The following is a 27,044-nucleotide window of genomic DNA, read 5'->3' on the forward strand; positions in this document are numbered from 1 at the left end:
AAAACTTACAAGTCAGAGAAATATTAATTTCCGAAACATTTTTCGATATGGAATCTACTAGGAGGTATAAGAGAAATAATACTTTTGCTTTTTCTCTGAGGTATTCGTTGCTTTAGAGTTCCTAGTATTTAGTCAAAACTGTAAGCCAGTCTCAGAAGTCCCTTTCCTTCGTTTCTAACAACGGTGCCTTTTATTCATTTACAGCAGTCAGGTGTCTTCCTCTTAATTAGTCATTATTTTAATAAATGAACACAAAAATATAAGTAGTCTTCAGTAAGCTTTCATTTTATTTTACATACAGAAGCGCCGTACAGCTGACTTTAAAGTAATAAAAAACCAATGATTGAATATAAAGCTGATAAAATATTTCAGCTCACAGTTAACTTTAAAGTAAAAAAAAACTGAATTAATTTAAAACTGGTTAACAAGTGCAGTGTAAAGCAAAAATAACGATATTAAAATATATATAAAAAAAATTAAAGAACAGAGATAAACGGAAGCCTTTGCGAATGATCCTGCCGGACGATTACGTCACGAGCGAAAACCAGCAACAAGAAAATATTGCCGCTCATTAAATCCCATCCCTGTAAACCATCCTTTGCTACGAGCGTGAAATTTTCGCTCGTTGTGCTTATAATCCGGTTAGAATTTATTCCTCTCGGGTAAACTACACGCTCGTTAGTCGCTCCTCCTACATTTCCCTCTCGTGGGGGGAAAAGATCGTTGTGCATTACTTTTCATTTAGTGGAACACCACTCATGACCAAAGAGAAAAATCCCATATGTCGTTTAGTGTTCTCATCCAGACACAATGTAGCTCAGGGTGTTTCTTTGGGCTTCGTATAGTTTGCAAAATCCTGTTTTTTATAGGTTAAGAAATTGCTACTCTGCTCTGTGCCATAACAATCTCACTCTGTATCTCTGTGTGTATGAAAGATTATTCTCTGTACGAGAATAATCTTTCATACACACACGCACATATTTTTATATGTGTGTGTGTATACATAAATGTGTTTAAATGTGTATATATATAGATAATCCAACGTAAACCGAAACCGGTATTAAATTGTATCCGTGGCTCTATTTGTGAGTAGTAAAAATATCACGTGTGATTGTGGCTAATACAACTATCATACACACATACATACATATATATATGTATATACATATACTTTACATTACGAAGCTTAAAGTGTATATGAGCCAGCTGCTTCTGTAAAAACACGTTGTGCTTAAGTGCACCACTATAGTATCAATCATTCCATGTCGCTAAATGTTACTTTGAAATGTTGCTCATAACGAACATGGGAGGGATTCAAAAGGTAGTCTCACCTTTCTTTGATATCGGTCACCGATGTTATTTATAAAGGGGCCATTTAAGTCAAGAGAAGATTTTGTCTTTGATACAGTAAATCTGGAGTACATCTCATGTGTGGCTTTCCTCTTGAAAATTAATGGAAACGCTCGTTAGTGCTTCCGGTTTTAACAGAATTTCCCTTGGATGAGAGCTGAGGCATGAATTCTGCAGTTTGCTCATATTGGTTGCATATAATATATATAGGCTATATGTGTGTGTGTGTGTTTGTGTGCATGTACTGTACGTATATATATATATATATATATATATATATATATATATATATATATATATATATATATATATATATATATATATATATATATATACTGTATATACATATGATAAATTTATTATGTGTGTGTATTTGTATGTGCGCGCGCATGGGCTTGTGTATGTATTAATAGCCACACTTTCCTCTCAGCTACTCGGTTCTCAAATTTTTGGGATACCCTTATCACTACAAGCCTTCGGATCCAGATGATAAATGAAGAAGCCTTCTCCTTCCGGAGTCGAACCCAGGCACGCTAATAAAACTGAGGTTACTGTGACTAATATTAAGTTTTCTCTTGGCGTTGTCATCTTTTATTTCAATCTTGTGATTTCCTTTATCAAAAATTTTAACTTCTGAATATTTCTGTCCTACTCAGTTCCTTGACAATACCTACAATTTGTATCTACAGCTATTGTCGCATCGTACTGTCAACATTTACCGTAAAGTGCTTCTGGTCTGGACATGGCATTATTCCATGATAATTTGAATATCCTAAATATGTACAAAGTTGCCCCATATACATAGTCTTAACAGTTTAAGCTTTGCACCACCGATATTGTACCCATCTGGCCGGCCTCCATTATGTTTCTCTGTTCAAATGTCAGTTTTCACTATTCTTCACTTCTCTCCTCCCTCTCTTTGTCAACATTTCTCCATCTAAGCTCGCCACTTTTCCCCAACTCACCTCTCGTCTGTGTTTTCTCAGTAAATTCAATATTCCTTCGAGCACTCTTTATTATAACATGACCCCTAATTCCCAAGCCCCATAATTCCCGTCAGTCTTCATCATCTCTTTCTGATATTTTCTCTTTTTTCCTGATGTCACGCGTGGCTTCTGCCCTCCTTCACTGATTAGCCTATACCTGTTTCCAGCATTTCCATTGAAGGAAAAGATCAGAATTTGCTTCTGGCCCATGTAAAATATACATAGCCTACATACATACATACATATACATACATGCATAGCTATATACATATGTGTGTGTGTGTGTTAATACCGTACTCACATACTTGCAGGGCTTCGTTTATTATAGGTATTTTGAAGTACTGCTACGAAAAAGAGGCTTGTAAAACCTGATACACAAGCGACATTTTATATGGTAAAATTTAACCATATTTTCTCAGCTGCTTTGGCAGGATAGTAGTTGACTTATATTGTTCCTTGGCCTTGTTTTAATATAATTTCTATATGTAATTAGGTAGAAATATTTTGCAATGTGAAAATAAGTTTCATACTGTTACTCCCATTAGTTTCAAGTTGTGTTTACACTCAGCTCTAAAATATGAAAATGAGTGTTGGGTCATATGTACGTGTCAGTATGATACTATCTCAAGATGAGGAAAAGGGATCACGACGAAGTTTTGCAGATGTCATCATTAGCATACCTACCCGAGATTGTCAACTAGTGTGAAAAAATGCTTGGATTTCTCGACTTGTTGACATCGAAACCATCTCGTTCATGATAAAGACGCGTTTCAACTTGTTGACATCGAAACCATCTCGCTCATGATAAAGACGCGTTGTAACTGTTAAAATGTTTTATATCCAGCAACATGTATGGATGAAATCCTTCAGATATTGATAAATAATAGCCTAATGACAATGTCTCAGTGATTAAGATTGCCTTGATAATTCAGATTAATAATTTTTACGTAAAAAGGTCAAAGATGAGGGTCATATTCAAGGTCTATATTAGTATTAGCAAGATATCCACAGTATAATCATAACTAGTAGGAACTGGAGGACCTACATAGTCTTAAATATTTCAGAGTGCACGAGGGAATTGTAAATTCAGTGACCAAGGTCAAACTTAGTGTTTAAAGGAAGATGCGTTGCCATGGTTGGTAGAGATATTCTCTCTTTTGGGTGCTTTCATAGTTATCAAAATTAACTTCGGTCATGATCATCTCAACACAGCACCTGCTTCGGTGTTTGTTTCGGTTGACTACTTAGGGTAAACAACTAATTTTGAATCTTGATTGTTGAGGACATTTGCCAGATGTAGATAATAGTTCACGGAAATTTTTACGAAAATATCTAATATGCTTCATTAGGATGAAGGGCTACACTATATCAACTGATTGATAGACCACAGTCTTATTCATCAAGGAATTCTCGTTATGTCTCAGAACGAAAACTAAGTAGTAAGTCATATGACTTACCACGAAATTAATCACGACTTCCCAATAACAGAGCCTGACACATTTTTAGCTGGCGGGCTTATTGAACCGAGTTAGATATCTGACAGTATCTATAGTCTTTTAACAGTCTTGAATGGAATAAGGCATTCTCTATAAGCCTAATCCTCTATAAAATCAGACTTGCTGCCGAACATCGTTACTGGTTAAGGTTAAATAGTGCTGTCAGAATCAATGTACTTGAAGATGTTTTTATTTTATTTTACACACAAAGATTGCAGCTTTCACAGATGACAGATAGTTACACGTTAATTGAATCTAATTGTATGAATTCAGATTATGTTCAGGATACAAGTCTATGAGTACAGTCCTTTCAGTCTCAGTCAAAAGCAGAGGTGCTTGCCTTTGTATTGCAACAAGTGATGGACACAGAGAGAACAAATCAACATTTTGCAGAACTTACTCAATGTCGAGGCAATTCAATTGCTATAGTATTTTAAAAATAAAAAAAAAATACTCTCCCGTATTAGGTGTAATTTCCATTACTATGTTGAGTAGAAGTTTACCTTTGACGATGAAATCATTTACCATACACCGCATATCCTAAAACCATAAAAATTATATATTGTTTGTAATGGGAGCTACCCGTATACCCTACAGGAAACCCCAGTTTTAACGCAGAGAACATTGTCTTGGTATATTTAGGACTATCTTGTAGAAATGTTTATATCACCCCTGTCGTATTAAAAAAGTGACGTTTTCTTCGCTTTATTTAACATAACCCGAAATCGCAGATTTATTTGTAAATGATACCTAAGATAAAAATTTTCGAATTATATTAAATCAGATTTGAGGAAATATCATTACAAGAGAATAATATTAAATAACAAAGTTTACTTTAGTTTAATACACCTTGACGTACCAGCATGTTATTTAATGACTTGACTGTTTAACTGCAATAATCATTAGCTTTTTCATTTTCTAAAATAAGGATTTAACTATAGCCATTAGAAAATATTTTCATCCTTAATACCCGTTTGCACTTTTCCGAGTGGATGAGAATCAGTGGGAACACTACCATAAATACCAATGAAGAAAAGAGCGAAAATGGAGTAAATTAGAAAGGCATGAAGTGTCATTATCTATATTTTTTTTATTGGTTAGACTGGCCTCATTATATTGTTTTACTTCTGGCTTAACCCTATCAATTTGATAACCACTAAGGTAGAATGGATTGTTTTCTTGTCTGTCACCGGTTGCCACAAGATGCTATTGTTAATGACATTTGATTTATTTATTGCACAAAGTCTCATCGTTATGTGTTTACATGCAGCATTTGTCTATACAATTAATTTATTCGATAAAATATTAAGCTCCGTACTTTGCCCGAATAAATAATATAAAGCCATTAAACCCATCCATATATATGTATATATATATATATATATATATATATATATATATATATATATATATATTTATATATATGTATATATATGTATATATATGTATATATATATACTGTGTGTACATATATATTTATCTATATCAGCATATTTCTCTATCTGTCTATTTATCTATCTATCTATCTATCTATCTATCTATCTATCTATATATATATATATATATATATATCTATATATACGTAAAATATGTATGCGCGCGCGCGTGTGTTTGTGGGTTTTGTGTGTGTGTGTGTGTGTCTGGATTTGTACTTGATAGTCTGAAATCAAAATTACAATGGTTCTGGAAAGATAATCATTGATCACTGGTGCACTTTATAAACAGAATTATTTATGTCAAGAGTTTTATGACCAAAGATAAGAAAACCTATACTTGCCAGTGCTTAAAACCTCCAATAACTATTTTCGTGCATTGCTTTCTCTCTCTCTCTCTCTCTCTCTCTCTCTCTCTCTCTCTCTCTCTCTCTCTCTCTCTCTCTCTCTCTCTCATAAATACTGTATTTCACACAGGTCTCTGTATGGAAGGACAGAATAAATACATCCGTAATTTTTATAATCTATGTTATTGTTGCTGCTGCTCTCGAAGTTACTGGTAGTTAATAATAACATTAATAAATATCATAAAAAAAGATTTAAGACGTCATTGTCGTTCGCAAGTATGTCAGCAGTAGTCTTTTTTTACTATCGAGAAACGAGAGAGAGAGAGAGAGAGAGAGAGAGAGAGAGAGAGAGAGAGAGAGAGAGAGAGAGACGGGGGGCGGGATCCACTGTGTCAAGGAGGGATTAGACGGTTAAATTCCTTTTTAATCTTCTTTGCTATGCCAACCGGAATCATTGTTCATCCCACCCACGATCGCACTGTCAAATTCGGCTCCTAGAAGGATTTTCTTCTTCTGCTTCTTCATCCTGCGCCTCTTCCATGTCTTCCTATACCCCCTTCCTCCTTCCTTATCTCCCCGGGCGGCTGTAACAGCACAGAAATGATTATCAACCCATATCTTTGGTGATGAGGGTCACGGGGTCCTGAGAGAGAGAGAGAGAGAGAGAGAGAGAGAGAGAGAGAGAGAGAGAGAGGTGGGTGAGGAATGCTGCCTTGACATGAGGCCTAGATGAGGGAAAAAGATTAAGTGAACAAAAAGATAGGTCCCTTTACCAATGATAAAAGACGGGTATGTGGTGTGCTCTCCAACACCCATAGACCCGTTATTTACGAGAAACCAGACCATGGGAGGTCTTAGGAAAAATCGTCTGCGGTCATTTCTCCTCCACTTCCGCGACTTCTTTGTGCCTGGAGTTTCTTTTTTCCTGGCATTCCACATCAAAATACCCAAGAATCCCCTCCCCTCCCTCCCCACACAACGACTCTTCCTCCCTTCCTCACCACACACTCACACGCACACACATTCCTCTGCCATTTCCTTCTCAAGAGGGAAGATAAAACGTGTCCTACAAAGTTAGATTATCACGTAACCTAACTCTGGTAGTCTCTGATCTTGTTTCTCTGATCCTTCAGATGGAAGAAGGTAGAGACGCCAGGAGACGTGGAGTCAGGAGGGGTTGGAGGAAGAGGTCCATCCTTACCCAAGGAAAGGTTTTCAGTATAATAAGGGGGATATGATATACCAGAACATTCGTAGCGAAAGAAACTCACCAGTGCATAGTGAAGGCGACAAGATTTTTTTTTTTTTTTTTTAACCGAGGGTTATTGTCCAAGGTGGTATAAACTTCCCTACCATCTGTACCTGCACTCCGCATGTGTGCGTGGCGTGTACTTATTTGAGTTTGAAAACTGTGAGGGTATCTGGTGAATTTCATGGATTAGTTGATGAAGTGGTTAAAATATAATTTGACTTAATTCCTATTCTGTCTGGAATTTTGAACATGAACATTGTTAATGTCTTGCTGGAAACAAGTAAGATGAAACAAATGAACTATGAAGTAGGACTCTCGTGTGCCTGCTCAGTTATAAAAAAGCATTTGCACCGGTTCTGAACTTGTGATTCAACATAACTATGGAGATAAATCCATAATAAGGTCACAGCTGGAATAAACTGTGTAGTTTTGAACCGCGAAAAGAGAAGGCAAAACTGTTAGAATGGTACAGCCTGGAAAGTTCCAGATACAAAGGATGATCAGAATTAAGAAAAAATTCTTAGAGCACGCACAGTGACCTAAGTGAATGACGATACCAAAGATTAATACCAAGATCTGGTTTAAGAAATTTCACAGGAGTCAAGATTTTGTCCAACAGTTCAAGATACGAGTCAGCTGCTGAACACCAAACATGGGAACAGTATTCAAGATATTATGTCAGATTATAAAAATAAAAACATTTCCTCAAGATGGAGAGGTCTCCAGATGCACTGGAAGACTTTTTCAGTACAGTGATCTTTCGTGCAACTGAAGGGAAAACAAATCTGCAATCAAAAATGACACGCAGATTTATAAATGAATTGCATGTAGCTAAATGTAGCACCAGCTAAGATTGAAAATTATCTTAAATTCTGTAGTGTGACGACAGTCATTAAATGCTGTAATGTGAAGACAAACATTTAATTCTGTATTGTGAAGACAAACATGTAATTTTGTATTGTGAAGACAAATATTTAATTATGTATTGTGAAGACAAGCATTTAATTCCGTATTGTGAAGACAAATATTTAATTCTGTATTGTGAAGGCAAATATTTAATTCTGTATTGTGAAGACAAACAATTAATTCTGTATTGTGAAGACAAATATTTAATTCTGTATTGTGAAGACAAACATTTAATTATGTATTGTGAAGACAAACATTTAATTCTGTATTATGAAGACAAATATTTCATTCTGTATTGTGAAGACAAACATTTAATTATGTATTGTGAAGACAAACATTTTATTCTGTATTATGAAGATACACATTTAATTCTGTATTGTGAAGACAGACCTACTAAATCGATTTCTTAGGTGTTTGGGTGAGAAGCCAAGCAAGAGAATTGGGACATAACAAGAATATTCCGGAAAGTATGAGTCAGCCTGGATACCCCTCTGCTAAATTTCTTGTATGAGAGAGAGAGAGAGAGAGAGAGAGAGAGAGAGAGAGAGAGAGAGAACATTTTTTCGGCTATAATACACAAAACAAAAACAAATCGGCAGTAGCACTCGATACCGGAAGTGCTCCAAATAACGTTTAAAATAAGAATTCCAGTATATTTACAACTTAACCTATACAAAAATTGTGGATCTTGAAAACATGTTTTCCTAAAAAGTAATTAATAAAGCTTAGATATCAGAGTTGTTTACACACAAATATATATATATATATATATATATATATATATATATATATATATATATATATATATATATATATACATATATATGATTTTGATCTATGATACATATTTAATAAACATATATAATATATATATACGTTTACGTTTCCTTATTCAAACATTTACAAATTCGGATGTTTGCTTTTTGCCTTACTTAAATTGTATTTCAGGGGAATCCATATAGGACAGGATATGCTTATGATACAGAAAGAAGAATAATGAATCCACACGAAAAGTAGAGAAGTCGGATGCTTAAGAAAGAGAAGCATCAGCAACCAAGAAGCGAGAGGAAAGCTGAGGATGCTTAGGCCTGCATGAGATGAAGAAGATGAGGCCGAAAAGTGCTCCGGAAAACAAAAGGTTCTGCCGATTTCGACGGCGACCTCCGATGGAAAGGGAACATCTGTCTGTAACCCGTCCAGCAGCGGCAAAATCTGAGACAGTAACGGGAAGGGAAGACACACACCGACTACGGTGTGAGTGAGTGAGAGAGAGGAAGAGAAAGAGAAAGAGACGGGAGAGAAGTGATATCAAGCAGACGGCCGAGGGGAGAGAAGCCCCCCAGATCGATCGCTGTGCTGTGAGGGAAAAATAACTCAAAATTTATACTTTCCACTGTACTTGACTGGGGCCAGGTGATGCTTTCCCTATCTGAATTAAACATCCGGAGGGCGGTCAAAAAATGCTCCATTTTTCGCAAACGAGGAATCCTGATGTTTTGTTCCCCTTGTTCAGTTAACAGCACTTGCCACATCCATTCCTTCAATCTGGCCTAAATCACATTTCGTTGAATCCTGAGACTAATTCTTTCCCTTCGTATCACCTCGATCATTTACGAAAGCGATTAACCATATCGACTCTAACATTCGCTTTGTTTGCCAAAAGAACAAAATTCACACCTATGGTAACATCACCATCATTCACTTCGTCTGCAATTTCATGAGAAAATCACATCACGAATCGGCACGCGTCCGCCAACTCCCGTCTGCTTAAGTCACACCATTGTGGCTCGGGATGGTCTTAAGGGTATTAGCTGGGCATGTGTGACTTACCATGTACCTAGATGACCAAAGAAATCCTTGCGCGTCCTCTCACCACCACCGTCAAAACAACACCAACTCTCCCGAGCTGCTCGAACCATCATAGTTACCCCCAGCATCCCCTAAAACCCCTCACATCCCCGCCCCCCTCCGACCCCATTGCCATCTCTCCCACAATCATTCGCCTCAGAGCCTTTACCGACTCCCCTCGACTTTTCCCCCCAGCTAGCTAAGATACGCGATAAAGTTAATCTCTTACTGATGGCTATCTAACATCCCTAGTAAATTAAAGGGGAATATATGGGTCAGTCACAGGCAATAGAAAATTATATATTCAGTAGGAATCAGGCAATCTGATAACATATTTTCACTTTTAAAGTTGATCGTACGTTTGGCAAGGATAATCGCTTCGTTGGTATAAATGTCGTACTTTCCTATGCGTGTTTGTACGGCAGATAACCCTAGACGTATATAGCAAAGCATGCTATCATTTTCTGCACTAACGATCTGAACTTATTTTCCAATATTTTTCCTGTAAGCATTAAGCGGTGTAATATTATTATTATTTTTTTTTTTGTGATGACCACTCCTGTTTCTTGGTCGTAAGATGAATCGATAAAATTTCAGGCTAGATATGCTGTGGATTCTAGAATCTTAATTATTTATATCTCATATGATATCGTAGATAAATTTCTGGAAGGACGAAAAGTTCGTATATCTTAATGGTGAAATGCATTTACCTTTTATAATAATACAAGGTTTTATTATAATTTCCAATATCAATTGCATGTTTAAAAAATTTCGCCCCATTAAAAAAACTGTATTGAACTTTTTCGCTTACAAATTTCGAGTATTTTTCATACCGCCCTGATTAGGTAGCTACAGTTAGTGACACGAAGCAGACGATATCAAATTGTTTTTAAAAACTTCCTCCTATTCGGCAATCTCTCGCTGGACTGAATAATAAGGGAAAATGGGGTCTGTGTGAAGCCGTTACTTGATCAATAACCATGAAGGGGCTGGACTAAGCTTCGAAAAGGGTTTCAAACCATTGCGGTGTCCTTTCTCCTGCCCTCTCCCCGACCCAACCCCCTGGCCGGATTACGGTAAGGTTGCTTAGTTCCGGTTCGCATCTGATTAGTCGTCATTTATTTGGAGTTCGTGTTACCATTTCGCTCACGCATTTCTCGTAAGGGTTCCATCTGTCATGAGTATGCGTATTGGGAAAAAAATTTTCATATCCATTTAGCGATCAGTGTATATGACTGACTAGTGTTACATTGCTGTAGTGTTATTCTCCTCCGAAATTTGATCTTTTAATAGCCACGGAAATTTTTGAGGCAAAGTTTCGACATGGGCAACAGAAAATAGGACCATTATGGGCAGACGAAAGTCCATAGTACCACTTGTCACTGCAGCTGCTTCCCTCCCCTAGCCGCGCAATAGCAAACAAAAGAGTAATTACCCAAGTGTGGAGCGAAAATCTGTGAAAAATTGCTTAATGAGTCCTGAGTTGAGTTCTAGAGCATCTTGCTAAGATGTCCATGTCCAGTACTTTTGAGCAGTGTGCCGAAACACTTAAATGACTCCACCAGGTATCTGTATTTGCTGGAAACCTTGCACTGACGAGGAAATCTTAGCCATATTGTGAGCATGGTTAAATATGGGCGTACTACTCTGACGATTCAAGTAGCGTTCACAGACTTTACTCTGTCATTTTTTTTCTCACAATAAATTAGATTACATGCAGGTGCCAGTGTCTAGTTAGATTTAAAACCAAACTCAGTGTCTGATGCTTCATAAAAGAAAACTCAAGTATCAGTACAATTCACTAGATTCTTGGGTTAGCTGCAGCTTTTAGTTTGTTTTTTGTTATTGTTGGCAAACGAAGCAGGACTGGGGAACCTGGAAGAGAATTATAAATTATGCATGCTTAGAATAATGCAGCCGGCAAAATGTAAATTGCTGGGTGACCAAGTTTGAACGCTTTTGCATGAGACCATCACTCCCGGTAGTTTACTAGGCTTTTTTTTTTTCGTCTCTAATGCACCTGGTGTAATACATATGGCGAAATGAAACCGTATGTTGTCAGCGAGAAGGTCATGTACTTCCCTTTGGAGACTTGATTATTTATGCAACTCAGGACAGCCAAAATGGTCACTCCAAATCCATGCAATAGTCTCTTTTTCGACCGCTTCCGGGACTCTGATGATTTCTTGGTCTGGGGATTAAGAGTCACTGTCATTCCATATATGCTATCATCTTTTCACTTCATGCTAACCTTTTCAACATTTCTTTGTTTATTTACCTTTAGGAAAACTCTACTATACAATTCATCACAACGATGGCTGTCGTCTTTACAACCTTCCATTTTAAACTAATTGTAAGAGATTTTGCTTCCTTCTTTGCTTCAAAAAGTCCTGTGACTTCTATTTTCTATCATTCCACACTCACCTGTTACATTTGCTCTCCAAGGGTCTTTGCGAATATTTTGTTTCCATTTATTCTGACAACCTTGGCCTGGCAGACAGTCTCGTCAACTGTTACCGTGAGACAATCCTAACTTTTTCTTTGGCCTCTCTTGTTCTCTAATCAACCAATAGCACTATTATATGCCAACATCAGCCAAACCATACTCCATGTGCAAGCCCTTTCTCGTCTCATAAACTTTTGCCCACAATTTTTTGTCCTTTCTCTAATTCCCATCATCACGCCATCCTAGGGAATATTGAAATATTGCAACAAGGGATGGATGAAAGGAACATTTGTTCCATTGTATAAATGTAAAAGTAATAGAGGAAACTAAGGATTCCAGAGGCACAACGTTGCAAAGTATACCAGGGAAGGTGTGTGGAGGGTCTTCGTTGAGAAAATAAGACAGCTGCATTGACAAGGAGAGGGTGTGCAGATAAAATGGCCGACGAGAAGGTTGAAGGGAAAAGGTAAAAGCTGTATATGGTATACTGACTTCCTAGGCTTAGGACAGAATCGAAAGAGGCAATACAAAGGGTGGCGAAGATGTATGGGGTAGAAATTAAACAGTTGTGTGTGATTAAAAGTTTTCATGGTGGAAGCAAAGCGTGTGTTAGAATGCCTAGACGAGAGAGAGGCTGGTTTGGTGTAAGAAGTTGGCCTAAGATAAGGTTCTGTTACATCTCCATGGCCGTTTAATATCATGATGGATGGGAGAAGTCAGAGAATGAAAGTTAAAAGTCGTAGCAAAGTTACAGAAACTGCTATTGTAAATGATTATGTTTTATACTTTCCCTCCTAGCCTGTTATATCGTGAATACTGATAACCCGTTGTTTATTTGATATATTCACGACAAAAACTCTCTTATTTTACCTGAAAAAGAGGACAGGTTTCACTCCACAAGTTATATGCAGATGAACAACAAAATCACGATAAATATACCGAAAATATCAATTATGTTTCTTCCTTTTGGTTTACTAATTAAAGTGGTTACAAGAAATGATGACCAACTTACCAGTTTTTGTGCAACCAGTACGAACAGTATTTCTGTACCGCAACACACGACGTGAATTTATATTCCACAATCTTTTCCTCTCTCGTCTTCTTTCATAATCCTTTTGTTCTGTGTTATGGGATGAGTTACCATAAGAACTACCTCATTATTGGGTCTGACATTAGTCATTAACTTACCATGATCAGTAATATGAAACACGTGGAAGACAGAATAGAGCGTATCTGGGGAAGGGGAGAGAGAGAGAGAGAGAGAGAGAGAGAGAGAGAGAGAGAATTTGTTTGGGGAAGATGAACGTGCTCTTGGTGCATTTTCGGCAAGCACGTTCAGTCAACACCGGAGTTAATTTTAATGATGTTTTTGTTCATAGTTTTTCTTGATCACATTTGTTTCATTTGTGATACCATCTACCTCTGTTTGGATAACTCGTTATGAGAGACAGCAGTTCCTTTTAATCTAGACATGACCGTCCCCCTGACTTCCGGGGTGTATGGATTATATAAGGGGGGAAATTAACTCTCGAGCTGCAGGTAACATTGTATGTACCGTTTTTTTTTTTTTTTAGAGCAAAGGCCGATAGGACAGGCAACCTGATATTCTCTTCTAGTCCAGGAATGAAGAAAACTAGGAAAAAGGAAGAAGAAAGAAGAAGGTTTTGGGATTAACCACGATAAAGAATGAAAGTTTATAGGAGGACAGGGGAAACCAGAATTAGGAGGAGAATGCCAAAGTTCTGGTAGCGATGGAAGGAAAACGTTAGGAAATATAGTAAAATTATAGGAAATATTGGCAGTGAATATATAAATAGACAAGAAAGAAAAAGGTTAACTAAACTACGCACCTCTTTAGAATCACTTACCTCAATATTATCTCCCACCCCTTTATTAAAAGAGCGACGATGATAGAGGAAATTAGACAAAGAAACATTTCCGAGTTTCGGTAGTTTTTTTTTTTTATCTTTTTGCGTTATAATAATCACCAATAATTTAAAATTTCTAGCAGACGGGAATGGACTAGATGCACTAGAAATCGACTCCAATATTTCAGCAATGCTCATTGTGGTTTTGCTGGGCAGAGGCATATATGTTCTCTTCGCCTGGGAACTTTGGTTACCTTATCATGTCCTTATTCTTGCCCTTCAAATTTCGATGCCATGTCCTCCAGGGTGACGAAATTGTTCAAAGACCAGAGAGAAAAAAAACTAAAATAGGCAGTAATGGGGTAACTTTACGCAGTGTGGGTTTGATACACTGTGGCAGTTGAACAGAGGTCATGACTTCCTTTGAGCTTACATTATGTATTTTTATAACACCAGTGAAATGTCCGATTTTTTTATAATATAGAAATCAGGAAGCTCGGCTTGTGATTTTTCATGTTTTCAGCAAAATCCCATAAGGTCATCATGTCACGTTATCTACTTCGCAAAATCTTCAAAGTATATCATGCAGGTATAACAGTATCATAAAGTGTTACTCAAACGTTTTACCTATAGGTCTGCCAAACGTTGGCCGATAGAAATTAATAATAATAATAATAATAATAATAATAATAATAATAATAATAATAAAAACCTCTCTATGGATATAATATATTCCTGGTAAATCATATGAGTCAAACACACAGGACGATGATATCTGTTGGAGGATAATGCTGTCAGTGCACCACACATGGCGCACTGTAGGCCTCTTTAAAGGGTTCGCAGCGTCCTTTCTGTCCTTAGCTGTGCCCACTTTAGCTCTATACTTTACGTTTATTCCCGCTTCCTTTCCTCCATCATTCTGTACAACCTTCTAATTATTGCTTCTTACTGCAACGGTGTGGTTTTCTCACAGTTTTCCCTTTAGCTCCTTGTACATCATCTCGTTGATTTTGCGGATCTCTTTATCTTGATTCCCATCAACTCCACCTCCTTCTCACTGTTTTGAGCGGGGAATGGCTGAAAGTTTCCTCAAGTGCCTTATTGCTTGACTTTTTAGCCTAGATTCCACGATTTATTCTATCGTTCACAAAGGATAATATTGAATTTTTTTAAGGTACTTATGGATGGGAAAACGTGAATTTTTCTGATGACGGTGTTTCTCATAACCATTATTCCTAGAAAAAAATAAATCGCTGTTTATAGGTATTTTTTAAAAATTGCAAGGTCCTTGGATATTTGGGATCCACGTAGAATACCTACACTTCCATAGTGGCGGAATAAAAATTCTGAAGCTTCCTCATGTTTTTCAATATACTGTAGATGAACACAACTAACATTTAGCTTCCATAAAGGATAAAAATATGTCATGTAATTGTTGCGATTCAGTGAACTTGGCATAGAGGAAAACAAAAAATTTTAAATTTAAATTTCTAGAAGTTTCGCTTCCGCTTTGGACCCTCAAAACCTGGCAGTGACAGACTGCTGGCCTAGTTTGGGATTTAACTCGTTATGCTTACAATGTATTAGTTTCAAAACATCTTGATAACAGCATTCTCTGGCATGCTTTGTTTTTCGTTTAGACATTGTTCAGACTCCTCTTGCTGTGTTCTTTCGACTATAAGTTATGCGTATGCACAGAGAAACACTTTTGTTGATGCCCTTTAATTCTTTTTCACCAAATATAATTAAAATGGCGCATGGTCCTGTTTATTCTTCAGCAACAACAAGCGATTACTCTTCGTCTTCCAGGTGTGTAAACACATCAAGGTAGGAAACTTTCCACTACATTTGACTGCCGAAGGAATGTTAACATATTCAACGCGAAGTCTCCAAGCACCTTCTAGATTTGATATTTGTCTCGAGTGGATATTGATCATTTTATCTCCGCAGGAAAAACGAAAATCTTTCAGATCACAATTGACATTCTTTTAACATTCAAGCCACCATAGGAATAAAGAAAGCCATCCCTAGATCATGAGTGCTTTAAAGAACCATATTATTATTATTTAAACGTTTCAGGGAGTTGTAATTTTCTCTTTCTGATTATTATTATTATTATTATTATTATTATTATTATTATTATTATTATTATTATTATTATTATTATTAAGGCAAACCTCTTTGAGAATTCGAAATTATAACTTTTGATTTACCTGGAATATACTATATCCACAGTGGCACAGAGAGGTTATTGTTATTATTATTATTATTATTATTATTATTATTATTATTATTATTATTATTATTATTATTATTATTAATTTCTATCGGCCAACGTTTGGCAGACCTATAGGTAAAACGTTTGAGTAACACTTTATGATACTGCTATACCTGCAAGTTATACTTTGAAGATTTTGCGAAGTAGATAACGTGACATGATGACCTTATGGGATTTTGCTGAAAACATGAAAAATCTTCTTTAGAACAGCTTGTGGAAAATTGTCATAAAGTACATATATCCTCTACATATGCTGGCAAATGAAAGTTGTTAATTTGGTGTCAATCTGTATGCAAATTTAGTGGTAGCTCGGAAATTGTAAAAATTTGTATGAATCTGAGACTACTTGTTTGATTTCATTCCAGTCTGGGTAAGACTGCCATTTATGATTTTTTTTTCTCTGTGTAAAGAATGGTCGATGAGACTGGCAACCCAGTGCTCTCTCTAGGGAGACCTTCCTGAAAAGGGCTAAAGGAAGAATGTGCAAAGTAGGACCTAAGCTTCGAAGGACGGGATAGACCGTAGGGAATGCGGCAGGGATATGGGAAAATGGAATTAGGGAGTCCTTTAAAACTTGATGGAGAATGCACAGAAGCGGTCGCCGATCTCAGCTTCGGACCGCCAAGTCAACTGAGAAGAGAATTCTCTCTTAAACTCACTCGAATCTTGACCAGAACAGTACATCTGGGATATAGTTAGGCATGGGGAATCACGAGAGTTAACTGTACAGGATACGCAATCGAGGCAAGAACAAGATCTTCAGATATATAGGAAAATGAGACCTTCGAAACTATTACTAATGATATTTAAAACTTGTAAATTTAATATCAGTCTTGTTTTATGCACTTCTGCATGATAAATAAACGTTTCTGCCAGTTACAATTATTTTTAAATAACTTTTTCCTTCCACCCGTTTCATGCAGAATGTCTGCGTTCATTTTGCCATTTTGATTATTTATTCCTCTCTCTCATTATTATATATATATATATATATATATATATATATATATATATATATATATATATATACATATATACATACATATATATATAACATATATATATATATAAATTATATACATATACATCACATATACATATATATATATATATATATATATATATATATATATATATATATATGTGTGTGTGTGTGTGTGTGTGTGTGTGTGTCTATTTGTATGTATGTTCATATATGCGTGCATGTCTGTTGCTATAAATTTTTCACAGTTTTGCAATATTTCCCCTTTGGCTTTTTTTAACAGTTTCTCCTGTCAAAAGTATCATGAATCTTAAGAATTATTTTTCAAATTGGATATAACATCAGCTTTTCTTTTCTCTTAAAAATCCCTGTGAACAGGGCCTGGTGCATGACACGTTCTTCTACTCTTGCCTTTTTTAAGATCGCTCTCTTTCTTCGTCTTCCATCTCCTGGGATTATTCCTGCGAAGGCAATGTCTCAATCCATCTTCGTTACACCCATTCCAACACCGCGTTTGTTCTTCAGATACTGGAACGGCTGATATGTCCTCCTTGTTATTTATATGCAAAAGAGCTGTAGGTTTTTTTCCCCCTCGTACTGTTCCTTTCTTTTTGTTATGACCGTACGATACGATCAGTGACGGGGTTTCTTTCGTTTGCTGTTGCTTTCATCTAGTACTTATCATTAGTAGTCCATCACTGCGTAGCATCCTGTTGTGAGAGTCAAGATCTAGATAAACAGGTCTAACACTCCCAAGAGGTTGTGACGTCACCGACGCCCGGCGCGCCACTAGTCCCTTGATCTCTCTTACGAGGCTTACGGAGTTTTTCCGCAAGTTTGATAGAATATAAGTTTTTTTTTAGCCAAAAAATAGCTTTAGTGGCTGTAATACATTTTATTTCAGGTTTCAATTATACATGATTTACTTTAAGGAATATTCAATAAGAAATGTCAGTGAATATGCCAGTAAGCCTACAGTTATCGTGTAGGCTACCATACCTAACTAACTGATAATCTCTTTCTTTCGTATTTTATCCCTGATTTTTTCATCTTTTTTTTTTCTTAGAAGCATTATATTTGTTAATACTCATAGTCCTGTTCAGGTACTGTATTCTGAAGAAAATTTTTATCTTTGCCAAAAATGTTAAAATTTCAGTAGGAACATCTCTTAACGTCGTCTGCAACTCAGAAGCCAACTTTTTGACACAATCCTTTCCTTCCCTAAGCATGTTACCATAGACTGCCCTAAACACATGCCTCATAATTTTAATTGTTCCATGAATTTTTGTGATGGAACATGCAAATTTCCCCTTTTCATAAAGTCTATCCATTTTTTCCCCAGAGTATTTGTTGCAGGATTTCCCCCCTGTTTCAGGATATTTGCAGATAAATTTTTGCACAATGTACGCTCCTATATAGCATAAAGACTCTTCCTCAGTAGCAGCATGGGGTTTTTTGATAACTTGTCCATAGCAGAAAATTCCAAACTGACCCCTGCATCGTTATTTTCAGTTTCAACGTCAATATTTTCGAACAAAGTGCTGGTTATGCAGAGTCCTAATGCTAACTCTCGTTCATTTGCATCATCATTCGAAGGCACTTTCTCTCTAATTAGCGTTTCACCAGATACGCAGAGAATCATCATTTTCTGAGAATGAGTTAGTCTTATAACTAAAGTTTTGTTTCCTTACCCAATTAAATGGATCTGAGTCAATAATTGAAACTCAAAGTATTGGGTTACTCATGATAGCCATGCATCTGCCTAACTGACCCAAAAAAATTTTCCAAGTAGTCTTGAGTGATCCTCCGAATCATTATATAATATAGACTATATAAAGAGCTTACCATATCAAACAGTTCAATTAAAAATTTTCCAGAAAGAATAGTACCTTTCTGGAAGCTTCAATAACGACTTGCATTACCTTTCACTCTCATAGCTCTCATCATGTGTACCATCCTACCCAAAATTTCTTTCTGGTAATCTATATCCACACCATAGGCATTTCTTGATTTTACATTTCCATACATTTCAATGGAATTCATCACATCGACCAGTCATTTGAAAATCTGTAAAATCAGCTGTCACCAGCCAGTTTTGGGATGAGATTATACCTTTTTCTCTTAGAAACTTTACAGCAGTGGCACGTTTTGGACATTAACTGAACCGCATACTTTACACGTTGCCTTTGAGTGCCTGACGCGGTAAGGTGATTTTGAGTCAGTTTTGGTGTTAAAGTGCATTTATTTGCTTTTTTATCCAACATTTCTTGTATAGAAAGCTTAATCATGTGAGGCGCATCATCAATACGAATGCACTCCATCTGCACAAGGATTTTAAAAGAAACTTGACCTTGTATGGGATCTATCCCCAATTTTCTCCAGATTCTTAAATTATTTGGTCCTAAATCATGAACCACAGCTACAACATTAAATCGTACTTTCTCAGTACAAGCTGTCGAGTCAAGAAGTATATTTTGTACATAAATATTTTTAAAATTATAAAAAAACTGGTTGATTCCATTTATCTATTAAGCCTCTCAACATACCAACAAGAACCTTGTTGAGTGACTTATAAAGTTCATCTATTCTTTTATCATATACCCACTCACTGGTAATGCTCATTTCGTCTACTTACATAACAGCAAGTTTTTCGTAGGGGCTCATTGTTTTAGACCTTGAATTCATCAAGGCTAGGACGGAATGCAAAATACCAGGCTCACATTCGAATGCCTTTGCCCTATTACTTAAACAACTCTCGCTGGGCAATGGCATCCCAACAACTGTCCTTAAATACTTATAACACTTTGAACTTGGGCTTCTCAAAGTTAGGGCAGAAAAAATATCACTGTCTGTCCAAGTGACTCTTTTGAGTGACTAAAGCCTGAATTTGTGTCTTGCTAAAGATTGGCATCAGAACGTGCTCTAGTTCTTTTTCAACATTCAGTTTAAGCGATTCCTTCAATGCTTTATTCTCTTTTTCAAGAATTTTGATCCGTTGATTCAACTTTATTTTTTCTTGTAGCTCTTGACGCGATACTCCCACATCTTTAGAATAGTAATTTTCTCCAGGAACTGAAGTTTCATTTGTATGAGCGCACAGCATTTCTTCAACATTTCTTTTTCTATTATGTACTCTAGCTCGATCTTCTCTTGTAGACCACGTCGGTATTGACTCTGCCATATCAAACATACCTTTAATTGCACATTTTCTGTACCTTTCTGTTGTATAATTCACAAACTTTGATCAAAACAAGAGTGTAAAAATTTTAAAGATGGCAACAATAATGCAGAAATTTTGAAGCCCAACATAAGCCTAACGATGCCAAATACCTTGTTTGTTATCAGAGGGTTACCTGGAGAGAGAACAAGTCAGTTATAAGGATTTCAGTTTTGATGCGCTTCACTTCCTTCTGCGGCCTTTTGGTGAAATGACAATTAAGGCCAGGTTGAGAAGCTGTTTGTGTCCATCAGTGAGGTCTAATATGCACTGTTCCACATGGAAAGCTACTCACACGGAGTTCGTACGTGTTAGGTAGCTCCTAGCTAATAGTGGATATGACAACAATCTAACAGAAGGTTGCATATGAAAACAGTTGGGTGTGTATGCCAGCACACTAGTGACGACGCCTACCTCACCGAGAAACATGTTATTGTATTACAAAGCCGCTTATCACAGCCGGCTCAAAGATGAGGTCAAGGCCATGAAGAGAATAATTGACAGCGGTACGACGCCTACGAATCCTGACGAGAGGATTTGCTTACGTGCCTACTGCCACCCGAACCTAGTCAGCACCCTTGTCATGCGAAATAGCATGGGCCCCCTTAGAGAGATGTTATAGCCGACCAACGTAGTATACAAATTTAAATGTACCAAAGGGATATGTCAAGCTCTCAGCAATTACTACATAGGTCGCACCATGACCACTCTGTACGGGCGATTGCAAGCTCACTGCAGCCAAGGGACAACATTTCAACACTGCGTAGCTGACCACGACTATAAACCGACACTAGAAGAATTATCAGAAGGCACAGAGATCGTGTATAGCAAAGCCCGGTTCCACAGATTGCAAATAGCAGAAACTGTGAGTAAAAATCAACAACGGCCTGCATTAAATATACGGAGGAACACGGATTTCGTCGTCCCTTCTTCAAGGCAACCACAGGACATCCGTGAGAATACGAAGGGAGACACAAGCGACAGATCACCCCTGAACGCAACTACTGACAACGAAGCCAATCAGGACTATCGGCCAGAGACGGGAATCATGCCCACACCCTTGGCTGCAAGCTGTGGCATAGGACGCTTCCTACAGAGCACCAGGAATGCCCATGCTACCACCCGGACAGCCAGCAAGAGAATGAGTGAGGCCTGCCAACCAACAGAAATTCAGCACCCGAGTGACATCATGCTTGAAATTCAAACATCCACATGCAGTAATAAAAACCTTGTATGTCGATTTACAACCCAGTCATGATGATGCCGGCGAGAGGTGGGGAAATGGGCACTCGACTAGAAAACTAAATAGTAAATGGAAAGAATCTCGAATAATTTTTCCTTATTCCTGAGAAGGTTGCCAGAAAGAGAAAAGAGTATAGACTGATTCAAGTCTTGATAAAGAAAATGGTATCTGCAGACAATGCCATTGACTTCGATACAGAAATTGCATAAGAGAAAATATTCCCAAAGGTATATATATATATATATATATATATATATATATATATATATATATATATATATATATATATATAAATATATATTATATATATATACACACACACACACACACATATATATATATATATATATATATATATATATATATATATATATATATATATATATATACATACACACACACACACACACACACATATATAATATATATATATATATATATATATATATATATATATATATACACACACACACACACACACACACATATACACGCGTGCATTTAAACTATTTAATACCTATTGATATATCAGGTATTATAATCAAAAGAAGGTTAACCTGTATAAATATGTCGTTTATTGTGGAAATATATATCTAATACAAGTCATGTGGTATTTTGACAAAAAAAAAAAAAGCTGGTTCACATCTCGTTTATCCACTGTAACAGAACAGATCATAAGCATCTAGATAATCATTTAAAGACAGATTAACTGAGTTCTTAATGATAAAAGATTACTCTCTCTCTCTCTCAGCAGGCTGCCTTTCCTGGAAATTTGTCATAAATCCTTCCTAAAATACCCTTAAAACTAAATTAAGTTATTGTTTGCCTTGCATAAAGTGATTCTGAAGACCTAACCGAAAAGTCAAGATATGTCTATAACATGACCATATGACGTAATAAGAAGAGCTCGCTGATCACTTGTAAATGGCCATGTGGTAAGGTTTCCAAGTTTACAAAGGTCAGGACAGGCCTCTACAACATTTCCAACAAAATCACTGGATAGAGCTGGAGGCCAATCTAGCAGAAGTGACTGCAAGTATGGTCGATGGGTGCACAGAACTTCTTCCAACACAGCTTCTGTTGGCGTATCTTCAATCGGAAGGTCGTCTTGTTTGTAGTAGATATGAATAAAAGAAAGCAGCGAGGTTTCCCTTAAAAGATACTTTGTTAGCTCTGAGCCTAGCTCCCAGGAAGACCGTGCAGTGAGCGATGGACGATTTTCCAGAGGGCCTGGAACCAGTGTCAAGTGACGAAGCTGTCCAAACGGTGGTCTTTTCCTTGGGTAAACTAACCGACCCCTTGCTTCCAGGCTAGAACAGCTGATACTTAGAATCTGTAAATTTATACATGAATGTGCTACGTAAGAGATCATGTCGTATGTGATATCCCAAACATCCGACAGACGTAAGACAGTCAGTTTTTCCATACATTGGTTGTTCAAGGTACACCTCATACTTAGTGCAAAGCTTGTCTGCATCAACACTATAGCCTGAAGGTTAGGCAACTTAGCAATCATCTGGGATAAACAGGTACTTCCAATAAGGTTGATTAGGGATATTTTAGGACACGTCTGGGCTATTCGCAAGAGGTATGAAGTGGGTATGTAGATCAATTGGTATCCTATGCTTTCCAGGTACCAGCACAAGTCCACACGCTCCAAACCTAACAACGCTTGTCTAGACTCGCCACTTCCCTCAGTTAGGTAACCTATACTATCTGGACAGCATAAATCTTTTGTTAGTTGGTTATTTAGATGATCCTCATTGTACAACTCGTTATTAGTTAAATCAAGGATTGCATTTGGCAGTTCCTTGTGGAAGAGAATCTTTAAATTGACCAATGTTTTTAAGAGTTCTGCTAAAGATTTTGTTTCACTCTTCCTCCCATAATTGAAAAGCCAGAGAGCGCATAGGCTGCGACATGACTTTAACACTACAATTTCTTGGTTTGCAGAAAAGCTGTCTCCATCATAAAGTATTTTGAGTTCTCGGAGTTTTGAACAGTGTTGTGCAATTTCATCGAAAATCCAATGGTATGAATATTTTGTATTAGGAACAAGGTACAAGGACTGCAAATGCCTTAGTCTTTGAAAGGCCATCAGCATCTTGACATGATGACTGTCACCATCTGGCCTAAAGGTTATTTCTAATGATGATAAGTTTCTACAGTTTTTCAATTGGTTGTAAAATGTATCCGCAATGTTACTTGCGAAAGGTTCGATTGTTTTAGTTGAAAAATTTTCAAGTTTATCACAAGCAATGTATTGTATAACATAGTTTAAAAATTCCTTATCTAAACTTTGTATCCTTGAAACATCAGTTAAAACATTCAGTAAACTATTACTATAATGGTCCCAACATGTAGTCGGCAAAGTGCGGAAATATTTCCTTAATGTATCCAGCATGCAATCACTTCTGTAAAAATAAGTCACTGTCATGTCATCCTTGCTTTTCGTGTGATTGATATTAACGAAGTCTGGGGTCTTACAGTTAACAATGATTTTTCTAGACTTTTTTCTTTTAAGGTCGACAACTTCTGCATCTTCAAGTGTCCGTTTTCCGTGTTTATTAATGTTGTCCTCTCTGGAGTCACCAACTCTAGCTCTTTTATTCAGGAACCCCTGTTCTTCATTGTCACAAGAGCAACTGCGTTTTCTTTTATTACCGGTCCATTTTCTTTGAGATGCTTTTTCAGCCAAATCTGCCTCAAAAATTTTGTGGAATGCATTACCGGTCAACTGAGCAAGACGATGAGTCACTGTCGATTTCAGTGATGGTATAAACCTCCGGCCTTTCATGATTCATACCTGAAAAAATTGATAATTTGGTGAACGCTTGATTGTACATGAAAATGAACTGAAGTGTTAAGAAACATCGTAACATTTAGTATTGTCCGTATACCACTTTCTAGTAAGGTTTACACATGTACTAAGCCGAAAAGAATCAAGTGTATCACTTCTAAACCTACGAGGGAATCTGCTACTCTTCCATGACCGTAACGTTGAATATCTGCACCGTATATCACAGCATAAACAGTACCCACATGATAGAGAACTGAAAAGCGCCGGTCCCACTCATACACATAACCCAGGGAGACTAGGTGGACGTGCCAACATGAGAACGCCCTGGCTGCCTGTCGCAGTGAGGCACCGGGAAACTGCTCGCCATTTTGGTTGTTGTCATCACTTCCTTTGTTCAGACTGCTCGTTCAGTGTTTACTTTTCTCTGTATGTCGCTCTTCATTTGACGCGCAATCACTGAAATTACGTTGACTTCATATAAGTAAAAATAACATCAGATTTAGTTTTCGGGAGTAAATTAATTATCGGATATTTTATTTCAAATTATTCAATCCCAATGTATGTGCAATACACACACACACACACACACACACACACACACACACATATATATATATATATATATATATATATATATATATATATATATATATATATATATATATATATATATATATATATATATATACCCGGATACACAGATATATTGGGCCAATTCTGGATCATTGAGGAAATCCGACTATACTAACGGATGATGGAATCATTGAATTGAACCATTATCGAAACAAGACCTCATTTCCAATGCTGGATAACACTGGATATCCAGTTTTGGTTTGATTACCTTTTTTCCAGTGTTGGATATCCAACTGTGGTTCGATTCATAGACAATACAGTTGGATCTTTTGAACTGACTTTATAAAAATGTTTGCATATCAGCAGAAAAACTGAGTATCACAGTAACAACAATTATTGATAACCATTTAAAATACACATTATTACTAATATATATATATACATATATATATATATATATATATATATATATATATATATACATATATATAATAGTAACGATATGTACTAAGTACCTAGTTATTACACAAATAATCACAGAATTCAAAAATTTGCCTCACTTCAGCCAATACCTGAATTCTCATAACAATAAAAATTACGGCTGAGTACTCTGAAGGTAACGGTGATCCCTTAAAAAGCTCATTAATCACGTGAAAAATCAAACTAAATTTATCAAAACATGTGTGAGGTATCAACAATTAAACAAGAAATATACTAGAGTAAAAGGGCATCACTCCATCAAACAACTTTACCTGTTTCTCTGGTCTTAATTCACTTCAGCAAAACTAAAGGAACTTTAAAACATGTTTATCACTTAGTCTTATGCTCACAGTTAATCCTATTCACTGGTGGTCAATAAATGAAACGCTGTTTTTAAAAATTTCAAATACAAAAATTTATTTTTAAATTCAAAATTTATAATTAGAATTCACAATCTGAAAAATTACTTGAAAACAATGCAAAAATTTTATTAATTCCTGAGTTAAATTATTAAACAAAACTAAATCACAAAACTTTAATTTATCAAGAAATTAAATTAATCAAGCAAAATTTAAACTATCAAGAATTACTCAAGACTTGACAAGAAGATCTTAGTAAATGAAAATTAAATCAAATATGCAATGTTAAATTATCAAGAAATATTTAAAATGCTAAGTAAATAAATGTTAAATCACCAATATATAAAATGTGAAAAATCAAGAGATTGCAAACACAATAACACACAAAAATACACAAAAGATTTACCAATAATAATTTCACTAAGGCAAAATTTCCCTAATATACCTTATTATACCATGGTAATAAGTAAATTTCACTTTACCTTACACAAGCTTGTAAAGACTTGCAAAATCACCTGAAATGCAGCAGCCTGAGATTCACAAAACACACTTTTTTGTTAGGCACCGTTACACTTTTCCTACATTCAGATCTCAAAAGCTAAGATTAATACCAGTGACAACGCTAACACTTTACGCAGATAATTTCTCTCTTTTCAAGAAAGAGAGAGAGGGAACCAACACAAACGGTCTCTGAAAGCAACATGAACAAAATTTTTTATTCCAGTTAGAGATGAAACGATCAGATGACGTCATTATTAAGGTATTTTGGGAACGAGATACGAGAGAAAGTTCTAGAAAAAGGAAGATGACATCACTTCCTGAGCAAAATGTTTTGAACTACAATCTAACAAAACATGACGTAATCGATTGAGATGTGGTTCAGTACAACACTTGTTCATACTTTCTCAAGGTACCAAAAAACCCATCGTTTGTTGGAAAAAACATCTCGAATATAGCCTAGCCTACACTAGGGTATTCAGTACCATGTGTACATAATTATATGGTAGCATAGCCTACACTATAAAGTATACCCTATACATACACAGTATAGTAATTATTAATATCAGCTAATTTTGGAGGTTCATGCAGAGTTATAACTTATGATAAGTCAATACAATGAGAAATAGAATAACAAACAAGAATTAGCTTAGCCTACACTATGGTATATCGTATACATATA

The 27,044-nt window shown here is 36.3% G+C and overlaps 2 protein-coding genes across 13 annotated transcripts in view; both read right to left on the bottom strand.

Moving 5' to 3' along the window:
• Positions 1 to 9,691, bottom strand: part of LOC136835378 (GAS2-like protein 3) — a 475,281-nt gene extending 465,590 nt beyond the window's left edge. For all 12 annotated transcript variants that reach the window (XM_067098845.1, XM_067098848.1, XM_067098843.1 and 9 more), the window contains exon 1: positions 9,601 to 9,691. The gene's annotated coding sequence lies outside the window, so the exon portion shown is untranslated. The remainder of the gene's footprint in view (positions 1 to 9,600) is intronic.
• Positions 9,692 to 22,204: 12,513 nt separating this feature from the next.
• Positions 22,205 to 24,908, bottom strand: LOC136835380 (uncharacterized). The gene is made up of 2 exons (XM_067098856.1): positions 24,620 to 24,908; positions 22,205 to 24,458 (listed from the first exon to the last, which is right to left on the bottom strand). Exon 2 carries the CDS (start codon positions 24,447 to 24,449, stop codon positions 22,515 to 22,517), a length of 1,935 nt encoding a protein of 644 aa, XP_066954957.1. The 5' UTR covers positions 24,450 to 24,458; positions 24,620 to 24,908; the 3' UTR covers positions 22,205 to 22,514.
• Between the last annotated feature and the right edge of the window lie 2,136 nt (positions 24,909 to 27,044).

Source organism: Macrobrachium rosenbergii, chromosome 55, assembly GCF_040412425.1.
Source record: "Macrobrachium rosenbergii isolate ZJJX-2024 chromosome 55, ASM4041242v1, whole genome shotgun sequence".
In the NCBI taxonomy this organism is placed as follows: Eukaryota; Metazoa; Arthropoda; class Malacostraca; order Decapoda; family Palaemonidae; genus Macrobrachium; species Macrobrachium rosenbergii.